This window comes from Rosa chinensis, chromosome 5 (genome assembly GCF_002994745.2).
Source record: "Rosa chinensis cultivar Old Blush chromosome 5, RchiOBHm-V2, whole genome shotgun sequence".
Taxonomy (NCBI): Eukaryota; Viridiplantae; Streptophyta; class Magnoliopsida; order Rosales; family Rosaceae; genus Rosa; species Rosa chinensis.
The window spans coordinates 15,184,105-15,203,649 of record NC_037092.1 but is presented as its reverse complement, the minus strand read 5'-3'; the positions used below and the strand labels follow the sequence as shown (position 1 = coordinate 15,203,649).

Here is a 19,545-nt window from a genome sequence, read left to right as displayed (position 1 = left end):
TCTTAGTCCTAATTTCCCTAAGGAACGGGCTTTGTAAAATGAGCGAGAGGCTTTAGAAGTAACCAATGAAAATTTTGGTTAGGCCTGAGCGTCTGAAACGGTATTTAAAGCAAGTTGGTGATTACAGCATCACCTGGGGCACCATCACCATGATGGATTCTATCCATGGTGTCATGGATAGGGACTGTGCCAGCCCAGGCTGGTGGTGGACGGAGGCGGTGCCCTAGGCAGCAGCGTCGGTCACACTTAGTCCATAAATCAACTTTTGATTCATGCTTCGTTTCGCTCGAAAGGAATGATGTCCATGTGAAGTCTTTAGTAGACGGATCATCATATCATGACTAGGATGATCTATCATGTCGTGACAAAGCCAATATGTGTCTAAATCCAAGAGATCTTCTCTCATAACTTTATTGGATTTAATATCTCGAATAGTGACATAAAATCCACTAGAGAGACACATAAACTTCTCTAAGATGCGCCTTTATTCACAATCATTAGAGGTATAGCAAAGGAACTCATTTTCGTTCTCTACATGCGTTTTCACATGGAATCCGTCGACTATTCATAGTGTGATTCGTCCTAGAAGCGTAGAGAGTTTCTGTGACAGTAATTAAGGTGTCATTTGGCAAGTGGAACTGGGGCTATTCCATGTCCTTGAATTAATACTAATGGCCCAGCCATCGTAGTCACAAAAGTCATATGCTTAGAATCAAAATGGAGTCATAAAAAACTCGAAATTTTATTCATAAGCCAACGGAGTTACATCTTTGTCTCTTTGACTAAACAAAATCTAATCCAAAATGATAGCTAATGCAAAACAATGGTAGTCGTCTAACTTCTTTCAGTAATTCAAAAATAAATATGACCAGGTGAGTAGAGAGATGTCGGTGGAGCAAGGCTCGCTTAAGTACCACTAATCTCATAACCTTCCTAGACATCACACTTACTTTGAGTGAGCCTACTTTGAAGAAAAGCTAAACCATTGGCATTTACTACAAAAATATATGGCAATTGCCTATTACATCTCTTGGAAAAATAAAGACTTAAACAAGATTTGGCGATCTATTGATCCCAGTCAGATTTATAGTCTTTAACCCTTCACTCTAGATCATCTTCTTGATCTTCTTGTTCCATATAGTGAGCTTCTCTTGCTTTACAATATGCTTTGTAGGTGGTGACAATTTCTCTACGAGCTCTACAAATGTGTGCCTAATGATCAGACACTCCACATTGAGAACATACATCTGTTTGCTCAAACTCCATTAATTGAGGTGCTTTGAAAGCGTCATTTAGATGGCTCTTAGTGTTGGTGGCGCCACCAACATGGCCAGAGGCGGTGCCTCCCTCTCTCTTTTCATGTTTACCTCTTCGGTTCCGTGTTCGCCTATTTTGGCGATTATCTTCCTAAGTAGAGCGATTATATAGACCAGAACGTCCAAATGTATTCCTAAGATTAGGGTTTCGCTCTTGGCACCCTCTCTTTGGGGCGCGACTATAATTGGATTTAGGAATATGCTCTGTTCCCACGGATCTCGAATTATAGTTCTTCACAAGGATGTTGTCATGCTTTTCAGCGACATTCATAGCTCCAATGAGAGCATGAACCCTTGTAATTCATCTTGCAGCAGTGACATCGATTCGATAGTTCTTAGCAACCATCAATGCAGAGACAGGGAAAGTAGAGAGAGTCTTCTCAATCAACATCGCATTTGTGATCTCTTTACCACAAAATTCCATTAAGGATTTAATGCAAAGTGCTTCCGAGTTGTAGTCAAGAACTGACTTGAAATCACAGAAGCGGAGGCTATGCCATCTCACTTCTAGGTCAGGAAGCAGGGAGTCACGGACGTTGCCAAATCTATCTTCGAGTGAGACCCACAGCCTTCTGGGGTCTTCTTCATTCATACACTCGTACTTGAGCGAATCATCCATATGACGAGTCATTAGGATGGTGGCTTCCGCCTTATTTGCCTCTAAGGCCGCTCTATTTGCTTCCAAAGCCTGAGCTTGCTCAACAGTTAGCACATCCTGGCTAGGCTCGAGAATCGTATCCAAGATTCCATCGGCCTTGAGATGCTGGCTGATATCACGAACCCACTTGTGATATTCAGAGCCAGCTGTTCCCAATGGAGCAAAGTCCAATTTGTTCAGGCTACTCATCCTGAAAGTGAACAAGAAATTAGGGTTACTTTCGGAGCAAAAAAGGCTACCAAGAAAACAAATAAAATTTCTAAGCGTAGTCGCTTCCAAGAAATTAGGAATTTCCGGGCGTAGTCGCTTCCAAGAAATTCGATTCCAAGAGGGGTTGGATTAGATCGAAAGATGTTTGAGGTCGATCGTTTTATCTCAACAAACTCTAAGTTTGGAGAACTCTACAAGCTCCAAACTTGGAGTGAGCACGAACCCCCACAGTTCAGCTTAATTTGGTCTCCCCTATGATAAAGAAAGGAGGGTAGAAGAAGGGAGGTTGCAAGTCCTCGAGAAAAAGAAGCGAAAAAGAATAAAAAACTTCAAAAACGGAAACTTTTAGTAAACCATACCTTTTAGGATTGCATAGCGTATTCGATCCTCGTTGTAGGATTGCAGACGAGCTTCAGTCCTAGGCGAATCAAACTTGTTGAAATTCGGAGCAAATTCGCTTTTGAACAGGTCCCACTCTGATTATTGTACAGGTCTCAAAACGACTCCAATAGGGCTTAAATTTGGAGGTTAGATAGAAGAGATAGACGTGAACAACTTTGATGAAGAAAGTATTTTGATTAGAGGTTCCGAACAAGATGTTTCGGCACGTGAAAGCAGACTGATCTGCACAGAAATGAGCGTGTGGCAATGCTGCAAGGGCAGTAGGCGTCACACGGTGCGCAAGGGCTGCAGGGGCAGCATAGGGCATGGCTAACAAGGACTAGGAGCTTGCGGCAGTATTGGTGAGAAGAGTTTTCGAGTTTTTTGTTTTTAAGGCTCGGGTTAGGGCTCGTGCTGATAACGTGTTGTAGAGAAACTGAATTTGAGAGGAATTTGCTGTGTATTCTCATTGATAATAGGGGTCTCTTTATATAGAGGATTACAATGCATAGAATCTCAATTATACAAGGAAAGTAATCGTACATTGAATAGGAATCTAAATCCTTCTAATTTAACCCTATTACCACTAGAGCAAGTAACCTAGAGTTTGGGCCAAACACAAACTAGGGTTTTACTTGAACAAGTAGATAATACTCAAAAATCTCTCTGGTGAATTTGCCTCTTCAGATTGGGTAAAAATGGACAGCATCAACCAATCCAGAGTCCAGTCCATTGTTGAAGACTAAAGCACCATCCGTATCTAAGCTTTGTTGGGCCATAACCTGAACTAAATAAGATCAAGGGATAATTTAAACGGCCCAAAAGAAGCGGTTGGGCTGAGTAGGGGTGGATAAATTTACTTCGGTTCATTTTGATATAGGTACAAAACCGATCATGATAAAATGGTTCGCTTGATTTTGTTTACTTGTTTAGGCCTCAAACTAGCCGTAGCCAAACAAAACAAAAACATCTAGCTGATAATACTTGATGGTCAAGAAGATATCAGTTTATAGAACTTTGCTTACCTTAAGTCTTCCTAATTGTTAAAAAAAAGTCTTCCTAATTGAAAAAAAAAAAAAATTATATGATTATTGAGATGTTCTGCAGTAAATATGTTCCAATCTTTATGGATGCTAGGATGAGTTTTTTGCACCAACAGTGTCTAAAGACTTAGGTGACTGACAATATGATACCCGAACTTACAAAGTTATCAAAGTAATACCCAGACTCAATTTTTCATATCTCTGTCATACCCGCAGCCATTTTCCGTCACGGAGCAGTTAATTTTACAACGTGTGACGTACGTGAGTCGCAAAATGAGGGCAAAAAGACTGATTTACCCTTTATTTGACATTTTACTTATCTATACTATTATTAAGAGAAGAGAGCTTGCTCTCCAAAACTGAAATTTTTTATTAATTTAACCTTTATATATTAAAAAATTATGAAATATAATTAATCAATAAGGATAATATGGTAAATTGTAAAATAGAAAATAAAAGGATTAAAAAAAGTAGAAAATGTGGTAGTCATACGAGAATTTTTTCCACTACCTTTAACTTCTCTCCACACATATAGTGGGTGGGCCTTGTTAGTTATTAATAATATATACCTATTTACTTCTTTTTTTATCCTCTCCACCTTTCGTCTTCTTCCTCTGCACTCTCGCGCAGTCCCCCTCCCTTCAACTTCCTCTCTTCAACTTTTTCTTTTGATCTGACCAAGAGTTTTAGTGATGCACAAATGGATCAAACTAGTAAGACCCTTTTCTTGCCTCCTCTCGTTCCCAATTTCTGGTTTCAGCTCTTCAATTCTGACCCAAGACGAGTTGAAGAAAATCACCGCCTACAAGGTCGTCGAGTCCGGCATGATCTTTCACCTCGGCTCCGGCTCCATCGTCAAACACACCGTGGATCGCTTAAGCGAGCTTTTACAACCTGGAAAAGTTCACAACATCATCGGAATTTCCGAGAACACCCACCAACAAGTCATCTCTCTTAGAATTCCATTATCCAACCTCGATGACTACCCGATCCTCGATCTCGCTATTGACGATGCCGACGAGGTGGACCCCCACCTAAACCTAGTCAAAGGCTGCTGCGGGTACCTCTTGAGAGAGAAAATGGTGGAGGGCGTGTGTTAGAAATTCGTGCTGGGTTCAAGAACATGAATGAATCAAGGATTGTTGAAATTTTCTTCTTTTGCTTTTTAGCCGGGTTCAAGAACATAAATATGATGAATTTCTGGGTTCAAGTGTTGCAATCTAGTTGTTTTCTTGTCCTTCCTTTGAATCTCGAATGTTTGTTTTTGTGTCTAACCTTGATGCTGGGGGTGTCTAGCCTTGATAATTTGGATGATAGCCTAAAGGGGAAGGTTTTGGAATTGAAGGAAGTGTTGGACTCTGAATTTGTTAGTGTCCTCAAGTCCTTGGGGTTGGATGTGGAGATAAGATCAAAAGAATCAATTGAGCAAACTTTGCCCTCAGAAGTCAAGGCCAAGATTGAAGTCGAGGCCAGATTTTTTTCTGCTGGGTTCAAGAACATGAAGATGAAGAACTGTTGGGTTCAAGTGTTACCAACATGAATCTCTCTTCTCTAAATTCATGAAGACCATTTCCAATTCATCTTCTTCCTCTACCATTTCTTCTTTTGTTGTTTTTTAAGTTTATATCAATTGATTGGAACTCTAGAGAGAGAAAGATAGCATCATAATGGTTTGCTGGGTTTAAGAAGATGAACTTGAATGGGTTCAATGTTAGCCAAATAGCCACCCTCAAGTATAAGAGGTACAAGTAATAGTATATGGATTTAAGAAAGGTTATCGAACCCACGAGGATTGGATTTCTTTCACTAGCTAGGGTGTTAACCTAAGGAGAGTTAGAATATGCAAATGTACAATCACAAACCTAAATTCACAAGGAAATTTAGGCTCATGGTGAGTATGTGCATTGTGGTGATAGTTAAATTATTTGTTGGATAGAGTGGTGAACAAAATTAAAATAAATGCTCAAATGTAAACTAAACTAGTAATATAATGGATGAAGTTAGGAGTTGGATTGTCTACCACTAACCTCCCTTGCAAGTATTGAAGTTCAAACACAAGTGATGCTATTCTAATTTCCCAATTTCCCTCTTTGCATCCGGATAAGACTACAAAGGCTTAAACTCCTTTAATGGTATCAATTCCAACCGGATAAGTCTAGAATTAACTACCTAAGAACAAATCCTATTACTGGTTAAGTCTCAATTCATTGTTCCTAGATGCATAAAGCTTTGAGTTTAGATAATCATGCAAGCAAACCAATCCTAGATCTTGGTGATTTTAACTCACAACCTTCAATGCACATAGAGGATGCTATCATGCTATCAATGCTTAAGGTTAACTACTCCCTAAACACTTTTTCATGAGATGACAAACACAACACATCCAAAATAGTTAAGTTTGAATGAATGCATTCGCTTCTTGAATTAGCATATGAAGATGAAAATCATAAATAACATCAAATGTCAATTAAAACATCAATTCATACAAGTTTGGCTAGGGCTTTCAACCCTAGCTCTAACAAAGTAACTACTCACTCATAATCATACAAATTGGCATCAAATCTATAAAGTACATCAAGGTAAATCAAAGAGTTAAGGAAAGAATGAACTAGTTGAACTTGACAAATCAATGGCCTAGTTCCTCATTTGTTTTCCTCCTTCAATGCTCCTTGAATCTTCCTTGATGGTGGAATGGATGGATGATAAGCTTCTTGATGGTGATGATGAATGGAATAGTGATGAAGATATGATGCTCCTTTGGCCAACTTTGAGTGGTAGTGATGGAGTACTAATGGTGATGGTGATGGAGGTTGAGGAGTATGGATATTATGGGTTTTGGATTTTGGGAGGTGGAGATGGTGGTTTTGTGAAGGAGATGAAGAGAGAAAGAAGATGTAATGGGGTGGAATGGGTGATGCTTTAAGAGTGTGATGGAGTGATGCTTATATAGAGAAGAGAGAGATAGGAGTAAAATGATGAATGGAAGCAAAAGGGAGCAGCTCAAGCATTGTAAGAAGCATAGAGGTAGAGTATGAGAGTGGTAATAGATCCTAAAAATAAGGGGAAAAGAGTATGGAAGAGATGGAGTGATAAGAGGAAGTAATGATGAGCTATTGAAGAGAATAGAGTAGAAAAATATGGCTAAGGGAGAAGAGAGGAGCAGCTAGTTCTCTTTATTATGCATGGGAAGCATGAAAATGAAGGGTGTTAGAGTGGCTTTGGCTCACCAAAGTCAAGGTGACAAGCATAGGAGAAAAAGTGTGCAAGGGATGCCTATTATCCAAAAGATAATATGATTGATTAATCTTGTCATAGTCTTGTAGGATTCTTCTAGGGCTCTCCTTGATAATTTCAGCATGATAGACCTTCCAAAAATGCACAAGAAATCCGTCCAAAGAAGGTTCTAGGTCAAACTGTCATGTTTTGACTTTGTTTTCTGCTTCTGAAGTTTCCTTCAATTGAATCTCCACTGAGACTTTGGAATTGGCCTTCGACTTCTTCATACCAAATGTTTCTTGATAAGTGTAGATCATCCTGGTAAAATTTCAGAGCTTAATTCACTGTGGTTTGGGTGGAAATGCTACCGAAATCAGTACAGGTCCGGCTTTACCGTTTTCATCTTTTAGTCAGAAAGATCGGTCCAATTTTTGAAGGTCTTACACTTCGAATTAGCTCTTTTACACTTTATAATAAATGATCCTTAGGATGTCTGGAATGGATCTGGAAAGTTTCAACTCATTTGGAGTTCGTTTGATCAGGCTGCCGATCTTCCTTCCTTGTCTAGCTTCACTATGCCAACAAACCCATCAGACGACAGACATTGACTATCGTCTGATATGAAGAAAATCTATCGTCTATTAAGCTGATATCTGATTGACGTTCAGACGACGGGTAAAGCCCGACGTCAGAAGTTCACTCAGACGACAGACACCTAAAAAAAATCTGTCGTCTGAATGTGCTTAAATATGCACAAATTGTAAGTATATGTGGTTAGATATCAAATAGAACGACAGTCAAATGTTGTTGTTGTCAAACTCTAGAAACATACTTTACAAATAATCTATTGTGTGTTTTAATGAGAGATGACAATAAAATGTCGTCTGAATGTGTAGAATTTCCATGTTTCTTTGCCAAATCTGTTGTGTGAACTTTATTGAAACAACATCCACTATTAGTTATCTATTGTCTCTCTTGTTGTAAAAGGACATTTAAATGTCCTTTGAATGTGTAGATGCTTGAAGTATCTTTGATCTTTCTGTTGTGTGTACTTATTTCAAACCATAGTTGTTGGTAACTTTCTATTGTTTGATATTATTTAAAAAGACATATAACTTCCAATGTATCATCATATATCCCAGTGATGAAAGTCATACTCAAACCATGAAATACGGTTTGTTAACAGTAGCATAAACTAATCTACCCCATTGATAAAAGTTTCAGCTCGTTGCTCCAACCTCCTCAAAAGGTCCTTCATGAAGAGTGTACTTGTCCCATGAGAAATCAGTAGTGTATCTATTGTGCAATGGTCAAAGACTTCACTATTTGTTTTCTGCTTGCCTTCTGCAAACTCTATATATCGTCTCTGCTTCCTAACCATTTCTGCCCTGCTAGATCTCTGCTTCCTAAGTGAGGATTACTTTTCTATGACAACATCAACCAACATTAGTTCAGTTACCATTGGGCTAAACACATGAAATACAAGTCACAGGGCACAAATTTTTTTTGGCAAAGGCATTGAGCAAAATGATTGAAAGCCGATGTTCTTAGTGCTCATTAAAAACAAAAAACCATGGTAGAAATCAATGTTATCATTATTCTCAGCAATGTATCAATTATTGTTTATATTATACATGAATATTTCTAATGATTTAATTGAAAGACAGTTAACAGTTGAAAATAGTGGAAAATTATCTTAAATTGTGTTCATGGTATAGATATACCTGAGAAGTGTTTCTGAATTACAGGCTGTCATTCTTTTCTAACCGTTGATTGGTGCTAGCATAAAATGTAATTGAATCAGTATGATTGGAGAAGATAATAAGAAAGTAAATCAGAATAAGAGCAATTTTATATTTACCTTTTTGTTGATATTAATTTTGAAGATGATAAGAGAGAGTTGGTTTCAGTTGGTTGACCTCGGGATAACATATAAAATAACAAAAGAAAGAATTAATGAGTGATCGTTTGAGGACCAGAGGATGAAGAAAGAAAAAGTCATGTATAGTTACCAGTTTCTTCGTGGTGGTGGAGTTGTAGAATATAGAGTTGCGCTCAGTTGGTCCACCTCAGGATCAGATGTAAAGCAACGAAAGAAAGAATTAATGAGGAAGATAGATTCAATAAAGGAAAAAGAAAGCAAAAAAGAAACAGGAAAAAGGAAAAAGAAAGCAGAAAGAAACAGGAAAAAGAGAGCAAAAGAGAAACAGGAAACAAGAAGAAGGAAGCAAACAGTAATGAGTTTTCTTAGATTTATTTACTGAATGTAACATAGATGCATCAATTGCTGTATCTTTTCCTCCGTATCATTCTCTCGATGAATGTTAGTATTTTCTGTTTTGACAATCATAGGGTGATTTGGATGGATTCGCTGTTGACTTTAGGAAAGTAATGTTCATCTAAAGAATGATATGAAGGAAAAGATATCATGATTGACATACATATTAGTTACAGGCGTAAAGAGTACTTCGTAAAGTGTGATGCGTTACATGAGTTGATATATGATTTATGTTGCACTGGATTGTGGTTTACCTTTGCTTAAACTTCGTTGCAAGCTTCTTGTATTGTTTCTGCAAATTCTGCTTGTGGGACTTAGATTGGATCTTCACTTCATGGCACATCAAAAGCCTTTTGTCACAACTTTCTGTACTCTATACCTCAGCCTTATTTTGAGGCAAAGACAAAAAGAAATGGATGTTGGAAGTCAATGAAAACAAAATTGGATGCAAAACCATTCGGACCTTCTGTAGAGAAGCACTTCGTATCTTCCCCCAGGACTGGAGTTTGATATGTTCTGGCTGAAAATGCCAAGAATTAATTGTTTCTGAAAGCAGGTACTATGATTAATATCAGCATAAAAAAGAGAAGAAAGTAATCAAAGTTGATGAATTAGTGAGTGAATATGTATGATTGATGTAACTAAGAAACTAATGTTTAGTCTATAAGTGAAATATAGATAATGCTAATGATTTTGAAGTTACGACATTCCAACTCAAACAGCAGATTAAGAAAGAAGAAGAATTTTATGTGTAGCAATCAGTGACTACAAACAATTACCTCTTCTGCTTGCAGACCGCTTTCCAACAAGATCACTAAACTTCAAATTTCACCAACCAAACCAAAAAAAACTCAAACTCAGATGCAGAGCAATCACTTCTTTTTCGCTTTCAGTCTCTCTGTATGTGTACACCAGAACAAACAGAAGCTGTGAGAAGTAGCAATTGGGAAAAAAGCATTTTCCAATTGAAAGAATAGCAAATCTGATATAATTCAACACGTTATGCAAAAACCAAATGAAGCAATAGGAGAATGATAAACAAATATTTAGGTTATTTAGGTGGAAAGTAGCTACCAAACAATTGTCGATCACATTAAAGTACAAACCATCATTATCTGATCAATCATTTGCTAATGTTAGGACAAACGAAAGAAGTAAAATTTCAAGTTCTATATCAAATATAGGAGATGAGATTTGAAAAGGGAAGAGAAGATGATGAGACTAAAACAAGGAACTGTAAAAACGATGAGATTATATCAGATGATTGATGACTAACGTGAATGTAGTTGCAGAACAAAACTGTAAGGAAACTATGATAGCTTCCTAAACATTTTAGTGAAGCTTTACTAAATATGCAAACTCTTCTATGCAATTCATTTACTTTAATTGGAAATAAGAAAGGTCGAACACAAACTGACCTATAAACAAATTTTGGGTGGAAACAAATGGAATTTTATCTGTTTGAGATCAAATTTTTTAAAAGAAATCAAGGTGAAAAAGACTAAAAAGTGATTAGATTCGAATAGAAAACTCTTAAGTAAACTATGATAGCTTCACATCAAACTTTCGTAAACAAAAGTACTGAGTGGCCAAGCTTTTAGTAAAGCTTTAGTAACAGAAGATTGTTGTTGGTTATTGACAATGAATTCAATATATCAATACACAAAAACACAGATTGAAAGAACAGGGATTGCTGAAATTTTTGTCAATATAGTTATTGTTTTTTCTTGAATTCAATTCTATGTTGTCTTTCTCTAGTCTCTATTGGCTTGGCTTAGATTTAGTAGGGTTCATTTTTTATGGTTGTTTGTTCAAGCATAATATGCTGTATTTGCTGGAATGAGAAACAGTAAGAATTGGTACCTGGTCTCTTGAACTGTATGGATTGAAAAGTTTGTACCTGATATTTGTAGCCCCATTTGATGAATTTGGTTGCCTATGATTATAATTATTAGTCTGTGAGTAATAGAAAATACTTGTGTAATAACAATTCACAATAATCTAAGGATAATATAACTACAGAAAATATAAGATTTACAATTTACCTTAAATGCACTTTGCAACCAAATGAACTTGCAACTTTGTACCCAGTCACTGTCATGTCTAGTCATTGTCTTTCCTCATTTTTGAACCAAAGACATCTCTAGAAAGATCAAATTAATGTTGGAAGTTTGGATTAATCCTAACCTAATATTTCGTACGCTACTCAGATTCAAATTCCTGGATCCCTAATGTCCTAAGACAACAAGCAACTCCCAACTCTTTTCATTCCTTTCCAGTTCCGATATTCAAATTAAACTAATGTGCTAACAATTTATTGTTGAGGTAAATATCTTTGCAAAACTTCTTTTCTTAAGCACTTATCCTTTACTTCTTTGACATGCATGATTCCAATCCCAAAAAGTAATATCATGCCAGAAATAGTAAAGAGATAGACAGATTGGAAAGAATTATGGTTGTACGTTGAAAGAACAACGGTGAGTTAGAAGAGAAATTACCCATCATAACGAGGCTGAACATTTTTTTTCAAAGCCAACAATAGTTACACATAGCTACAATAGGTTGGAGATCATTTCAACTCTCCTCGGGTGTGGTGAACCATTGATATGACCTTCACATTAAGACACCCTGCTCCAATCTGGCTTTCTACATCATCATCCTTTCTTAGAGGAATCGAAGCAACTAAATTCTTCTGTGGCCATCCAAAAATCTGTGCCCTGTCACAGAATACTAACTTCTAGTTCAGCATAATCGATAGCTAAAAATCCATGAAACAAAATACCAAGTGCATTTTCCACAAGAAAAATAAAACAAGGGTTAAAAATTCAAGAGCTTTACTTTGCTTGGTTGAGCACCATTGGAGCTGGAGACTTTAGCAGCTACACTAGTATAGAAACCCTCATGTGAAAGTTTCAATCTGTATGAATTTTTGACAAGCTTTCTTCACATGACAATAAATACCCAACATTATAGAAATCAAAGCATAAACCAATAGAGCAATATAGAAATCAAGTAAAATTGTAAAGTAAAGAAGTCACTCACCTCAAATCCTAAACAGGACCAGAACTAGAATGAAAACAAGGCTCTAGAAGTTCTGCCCAACCAACTTCTTTCAATTCTTCAACATCTGGAATTTGGATGGTGAAATTCCATGATCATAAGATCAAATTCTCACATCTAGATCTTCCTAGTTGCAGTACCCGAAACTCCTAGACCAAAATCCTATTTTAGAACAGAAACTCTCCATAAGACCGACTCATCATCGAGCCCAAAATCTCTATCTCTTTCTCCCTTCCCATCTTCTTCTTCTTCTTTTCTTCTCTCCCTTTCTCCTCCTCTGTTCGTTGTCCTTGTTCCTTCTTCTTCTTCTTTTTTCCTTTCTCATCTAATCCCCTTCATCCCCAGTTGACAACAACTCACCCTTATCCCTTGATTAGAAAACCAAAACAACCAAAATCAGATTGAAAAAATCAAGGAATCATATTAGATTAGGGTTTAGAGAATTAGGGTTTACTTACCCCCATAGGATGATGAAGGACTCGGTAGTCCCGAAAATCCTTGCGGTGGAGGACATTGATGTTGACGGAGACGCGAGCTTTAGACATAGCTGTGAGATTAGGAGGCGAGATCTGAGTGGGCTTGGGTTAAAGGAGAGGAAACCAATTTGTTTTTTTTGTTCTGTTGTAATAAGCAAGCTAAGAGGGAGTTTGATATGGGTGAGGAGGGAATCTGAAAATTGGGTGAGGAGAGAATCTGAAAAATGTGCAGCGCGAAACCATTCTTTTTGGTTTGATAAATTTGTCGGGGAGAGAGAAATCATTAAAAGTTTGGAACTAAATTCCTTCATGTTGTGCCAAAAAAAAATAGTTCCAACAAAATCCAAAGCTAATTTACTCCTTTGAGAAGACGACAGATATATGTTGTCTGAATACAAACAAAAAAAAGAAGCTACGACCCAAAACAAAATCAATTTATCTCCTTTGACGAGACGACAAATAACTGTTGTTTGAAAATAAACTTAATTCTCAAAACTAACTTATCATGGTATGTTGCTATATTCAGACGACAGTTTTTACATTGTCTGTCGTTAAATTATATCAGATGACAGAAACCAACCTGTCTGTCATCTGAGCTCTGTCGTCTGATGAGGTTATTGGCATAGTGCTTGCTTTCTCCTAGTTGGAGTAAGAAAATATGTTGAGGTTGACTTTTTAGTTCATTTCTATACTTCTCTATCATGATAAGGAAAACAATATAAATATATATAAATAAACACAAAGGTTAAGTAAAAGTACAAGATTAGGGAAATAATGGAATTAGATTAGTCAACATTAAATTGGACTTTAGAATAAGTAATTTCCATGTTTTAGGGCACAAATATGTATATGAATTATGATCCAACATTTAAGAACATCAACATTTGCTGGGATTTTTTTTTGTTTTTTTTGGTTGCTTTTTTGCTGCATTTAAGATGATGAACATGGTTGATAAAAAAAAAAATGATGAACATGGAGTTTCGGGAGGAGAGAGAAAAACAAGTTATTTTTAATTTTGAATTTATTTATTCAGGGTTTGATGGAGTGAAAAAGTCTTTTTTGCCCTCATTTTGCTACTCACGTGCATCACACGTAGTCAGGATTAACGGCGATGAGACGGAAATTGACCGTAGGTACTATGTTGATAAGAAAAATTAAGTCTGGGTATTACTTTGATAACTTTGTAAGTTCGGGTATCATATTGTCAGTCACCCAAGTCTTCAGACACTGTTGGTGCAAAAAACCCTGCCAGGATTACCAAACCAGATGCCCAGATGATCAACAGGGGAGTTACTTATTGCAACGGCCAAAAAGCATACCCAGCTGTTCCAAATTCTGTACATTCAGAATTATATATAAGGAAATAATCCACATTAACATGTTAGTATGCATTATTTATTTTCAGTTTACCCCCTTAAAGTTTGGGGGTGTTATCATGTCACCCCCTCTATTTTCAATTTTCAATTTTCAATTTTTACCCCTAAACTTTCCAAATTCGGTCAGCCGTGCCCAATTTCTCAGATTCCATCTAAATTGGTCGTTAACTCTGATAATGGGGCTCACTTTGAGGGCTAAAATGGTCATTTCAAGACCAAAAAAAACCAAAAAAAAAAAACCTCTTTAAGGGCTAATCTGACGTCGTTTTGGCCTCTTGGCCTCTGCTCCACCATCCCCATTATCCTCATCTCAGCTCCTTCTCTCTCTCACTCTCTCTCTCTCTCTCTCTCTCTCTAAAGCCACAACAAAAAAATCCAGCTAAAACGTCACATGCAACCAGCCTAAATTTTTTGTATCATCTAATTTTCAATCCTTAACATGATTTCACATCATATGGACCCATTAGATTAATCCCAGTAACCCACAAATGCCAATTACTCAAACATGAAATTCCTAGTTTGTGTGAAACAAAAACCCAATGTGAAAATTGTCTCAGTGAAAATTGTCTCAGCTTCCATCAATCCAGCACAGACCTGAAAATCTACCTCAAAATAATAATCAGGCCATGCAAAGCAAGAAGAAGAATGTCACGCCCCTGATTTTCAACACAATAAGAATCGATATATAATCTCATAATTATACATGCGCGATCGTTCAATCATCAATACAAAATACATGGAGACATTTTCCCTTTAAACCAAGTACATATTGATGCCCTGAAACCACAATTCCAATATTGACTCGCTCCACAGAGTCACATATTACACAAAACTTACGAATTAAATTGTCATCACAAAATAAAACGTAAATGCTCATCAGAGCTTACTACATAGCGGAAGTCATAACAATGACAAAGCCAACAAAATTTGCTTCATACCTGTTCTGCTACCAACAAGCTACCTCAGCTTCAGCCACGATTACCCTGACCTGCAGGATTAACCCCTACACCATTGAACAGTGCACCGGGTTGCCACACAACAAACCTGGTAAGCTTATGAAAGCTCGTATGAGTAACTCATGAACATCAATCAACAACTCACACACATCAGCTTAAGGAAACCATGCAACCATGATTCCTTCTAACCTTCCATATCCTTTCCACCGAAAGAACAACATAAGTCACCGCTGTGACAATGTTCTATTTGCTAACTTAACCATCAAGAAGCAATTCAAGTCTCATCTAGACAATAAAAGAAGAATACTCTCGGAACTCTCCTTTGAACTACATACTTATGAGTCTCCAGCAACCTCGACCGTTACCCCCATAAGCTATAATGGCAGACAGACTAGAGCTCTACTGAAATCGTAACCGCTCGTCCGGCCAAGGACGTGATTACCTATTTCCTGCCTTGCTCACCATCTGTGACATATGATTTCAGACCCCATCTGGTCATAAAATCAAACATCAAGGTCACCATCTATGACATATGACCTTTAGACCCATTCTGGTCTCAAAATCAAACGTTAAGTAAGTCGCACCTGACCTAAAAACGTTACAAACATCTAGTTTCGGCTTTTCCTATCTCTACTCACCATCTGTGACCCTTGGTACAAGGACCAATACATTTAAAATGAGTCATGCTTGACTAAAAAATGTAACATCAAACTCAATACTTTTCAAACAATAGAAAACATCTTTTTCCACAATATTGTTTCCATGAAAAGTCGCATTCAACAATAATATGAACACCATCATGCATATTATTCATCACACATCATCCACAAGAATATATATATTTCATGTAAATATTTATAAACGTAGTCATTCGCTCAGGAATGCCTACTCATATCAACTATAGTTTGCAGTTAAATAATTAACGCCAAAACAATAATAGTAATTCCGTTCATAATGAACCTTGTGAGATTACTCACCTCAAAACTCCCGTTGCGTCTTCAATATTGAACAAAGCAGCCAATCCACAAAATAAACATCCAAAATACTTCGTCCATTATTTAATCACATACGGTTCAACTTAGTAATGATTCACATTTGATTTAAGTCCGAAACCCCTGTTTTGAACTAAAATCCCCAAAGTGGCGCCAATCTAGACAAAACCACATCCGAGACCTCCCAAAGTCTCCAGAATACTTCCACGATCGATATGTCCAAACCACAAGTCGATCGGAAACTCGAATCCTCAAAGATTGAATAAATCCAGCGGTATGAAACGGTAAAAATCATAACAAATCCATACGAACTCCAAAATTTGCATAATATATATCAAAATGCTCGTATCAACGAGTAGAACATATATAATATCAAAAACAGTTCCCTACATGGCCGGAAAGCCACAAGACTACCACCACAGGCGGTGGCACAACACCGCCGGTCAAAACTCAATATTTCACAAAACTCCCAACATTAAAGCTGTTCATCTAAGCATGCTTGTGAATTTTCATAACTAGCTCGAAGTAAGAAAACAAGCATAAAGGATCGAAAACTACCTCACAAGTTTTGAATTTGCTTAATCCAAGTTGAACCGATTTCCATATAAATCGATCCAAACAAACACCATAGATTGATCCAAAAGGTTCCCACGAAGCCAAAGAAGGAAACTTGAAGCCGTGCCGTCACCGGAGCTACGTTTTTCTGTCGGGTCCGAATACCTCAAGGTTCGCCGCCTTCTAGCACCGCCGTGGGTGAGAATCGCCGCTAGAGGATGGCAGAGGGACGACCAGAGTAAGGAGACGATCTGATCTGAAGCGTTTCACCCCCGAAAACCGCCGGAGTTCGCCGGAAAAGCCGAGTCGAGTCAGCCGGATTCGGGTCGGGTCAGACGTAAAACTTAGGCACTGAAGGTGCAGCCGAAAGACAAGAGAGAGAGAGAAGAAATGCTTTCCGGAAAAGGAAATGAAAATTATGAAGATATTTTTTGATTTTCTCTATTTATACTAAAACGGAAACTTTTTCCGAAAGCCATAACTTCCTCATACGAACTCCGATTGATGCGTTCCGCATGTTCACGAACTCGTATCAACTCGTTCTACAACTTTCGTGAAGGAAGTTTTTGGATAATCCCAACGTATAAAAAGTCAAACTTCACACGACCCCCTAAACTGTGAAATTCGAATAATTATACTTACGAAAACCATTCCACTTCACATACAACTTACGAATAAAGCACAATAACAATTATTCGTACAACTGGTCCATTATTAATTACCAAAATTAAATAACGAAAATCCAGGTCATCACAAAGAAATTGGATACTTTCTGTTTAACGATTGGGCTTTTAAAGAGGCTTCAATACAAACTCAGACATCTCCTTGACGATACTGCCATGAAAGGACCTGAGCAGCTGGCAAATGCCTCAAATCTCCTCCAATTCGTAAATGGGAGCGACATTGTCTTCATCCGACGCAGCTGCATCGACCATCTCACTCGAATCCATAGCTCTCCGACTCGAATCCATGATTCCCAATCCAAACACAAAACACCCCAACTTGGAAATCAAAAAAGCGGTAACGAATCACAAAGCCCTCAAACTAGGCTCTGAACTGATCTGATCCAAAAGAGCTGGCCCTCGAGATGCAACATTTTTTGGCGGAGGAATAACAGTAACCACTGTCGCCGTCGTGGTCGTCGCCCGCGCAGTGGTGATGAGCGGAGTAGGGACCGCGATAGTGACGGTGGAAGAAGCGGTGACTATGGCGATGGGGAGGGAATTGGAGATGGAGAAAGGAGAGGCGGAGTAGATGACATTTATCGTCGTCCTCGTCAACGACGTCGACTTGGGAGGAGGAGGAGATGTCGCCTTTGGGGAGCATGGCGTCGTCTTGGTCGGGAGCATGGTGGTGGTGAGAAAGAGAGAGAATAGAGGAGGAAATGGTTAGGGGGGGAGAGAGAGAGGGGGGGAGAGAGAGGGGGAGAGAGAGAGAAGGAGAGAGAGAGAGAGAGAGAGAGAGAGAGAGGGTGACATGATGACACGACGTCGGATTAGCCCTTAAAGAGGGTTTTTTTTGTTTTGATTTTTTTTGTCTTGAAATGACCATTTTAGCCCTCAAAGTGGGCCCCATTATCGAAGTTAACGACCAATTTAGACAGAATCTGATAAATTGGGCACGGCTGACTGAATTTGGAAAGTTTGGGGGGTAAAAATTCAAAATTGAAAATAGAGGGGGTGACATGATGACACCTCCAAACTTCAGAGGGGTAAACTCAAATTAATCCTTTATTTTTTGAATAAAAAAATAATAAACACACTAACATCATAATATGGTTGCTAATACGCGAAATGACTATTCAAAGTCTTCTTTTGTTTTGTTTGAGAGACGGACTCTTCAAAGTCTTTAGTGATGTGATTGAGAAATCTAAGACGCAGGGCACCTCCTTTACTCACTCATCCATCACCTATTCACCGCCCAATTATAAAGATGACTTCTATCCATGCAATATCCCAACTTTCTCAAATGATTAATACTCGCGATCCAACTTGTAAAATGGGTTGAGATTTGAGAAATATCAAACTAGGCGACAATAGGGGACCAAAAGCACAAGGCCACAGCCTAAAGTCTCTTGTCACAAGGAATTTCTATGAATGACATCTTAATTCCCACATATTTTCTAGCCTTTTTTCCATGCAACCAGTGGCGGATCTAAGATCCGAAAATGGGGTGAGCTACGTATTCATGTGTCTCTTTAGGTGAAGCCCAAAATTTTTTTTTAATACAATTATGCACAAGTGTGGGAATGCAGAAGCGGAGAGATAAGAACCTGAGAGTTCAAGTGTTCAACAATTGAATTTAGTCTAAAATGTAGGCCTTTTTGGGAAGAAGACACTACTACAAAAATTGAATCAGACGACGCCTCTCACACGACGCATCATACTTTTCCGTCGTCTGATTAATTTTTATTTTTTCGGACGTCGTTTTTATAAAATATGTCGTCTGATATCGGCTTATGAATTAGTTCAGAAGGCGTTTAAGGACAAAACCATTGTGTGATGCATAAAAAATTGAGCGGCAAGTTTCCCACCATGTAAGTGGTGCCAAACCCTATCTCAAACCCCAAATTTTTCCCCCAACATCTATTAATCATACGACGAAAAATAATAAAACTGTGGTCTGATCAATATGTTTGGCTGAAGGAGGGAGATTTCCCACCACTATTTTTCTCTTCCTCCCCAAAGAGGGAAGTCAAATTGATTGAAGACAAATCCCAAATTTAAAATGGCTGCATTCAGACCACATTTTTATAAAATTTTGTTGTGTGAGTCTTTGTCCAAATTAATATAGCCGGGCTTGAAGCCCTAACACTTGAGCAAAGAATAACAAAAATACCCACAGCTCCTCAATCTCTCAACAGCGCCTCACTCTCTCTCTCGACAACTATCAGTGCCTCTTCACTTCAACCATATCTCTGTTCTACAAGGTGTTGAAATCAGAAATCTATCAGATCAAAACCTAGACCTCTCTCCTCTTTCCCTACAGCCAAAACCTCACTCTCCCAAATCCTCTCTCTTCTTTGACA

General features: G+C 38.0%; 2 protein-coding genes across 2 annotated transcripts; one reads left to right on the top strand and one right to left on the bottom strand.

Moving 5' to 3' along the window:
* Nucleotides 1–4,300: 4,300 nt before the first annotated feature.
* Nucleotides 4,301–5,148, top strand: LOC112203234 (probable ribose-5-phosphate isomerase 1). The gene is made up of 2 exons (XM_024344228.1): nt 4,301–4,668; nt 4,905–5,148. The coding sequence occupies exons 1-2, from the start codon at nt 4,301–4,303 to the stop codon at nt 5,146–5,148; spliced, it is 612 nt and encodes a 203-aa protein (XP_024199996.1).
* Nucleotides 5,149–17,545: 12,397 nt separating this feature from the next.
* LOC112203233 (mucin-7-like) lies at nt 17,546–17,866 on the bottom strand. The gene has a single exon (XM_024344227.1). The coding sequence runs from the start codon at nt 17,864–17,866 to the stop codon at nt 17,546–17,548; it is 321 nt and encodes a 106-aa protein (XP_024199995.1).
* Nucleotides 17,867–19,545: the final 1,679 nt, after the last annotated feature.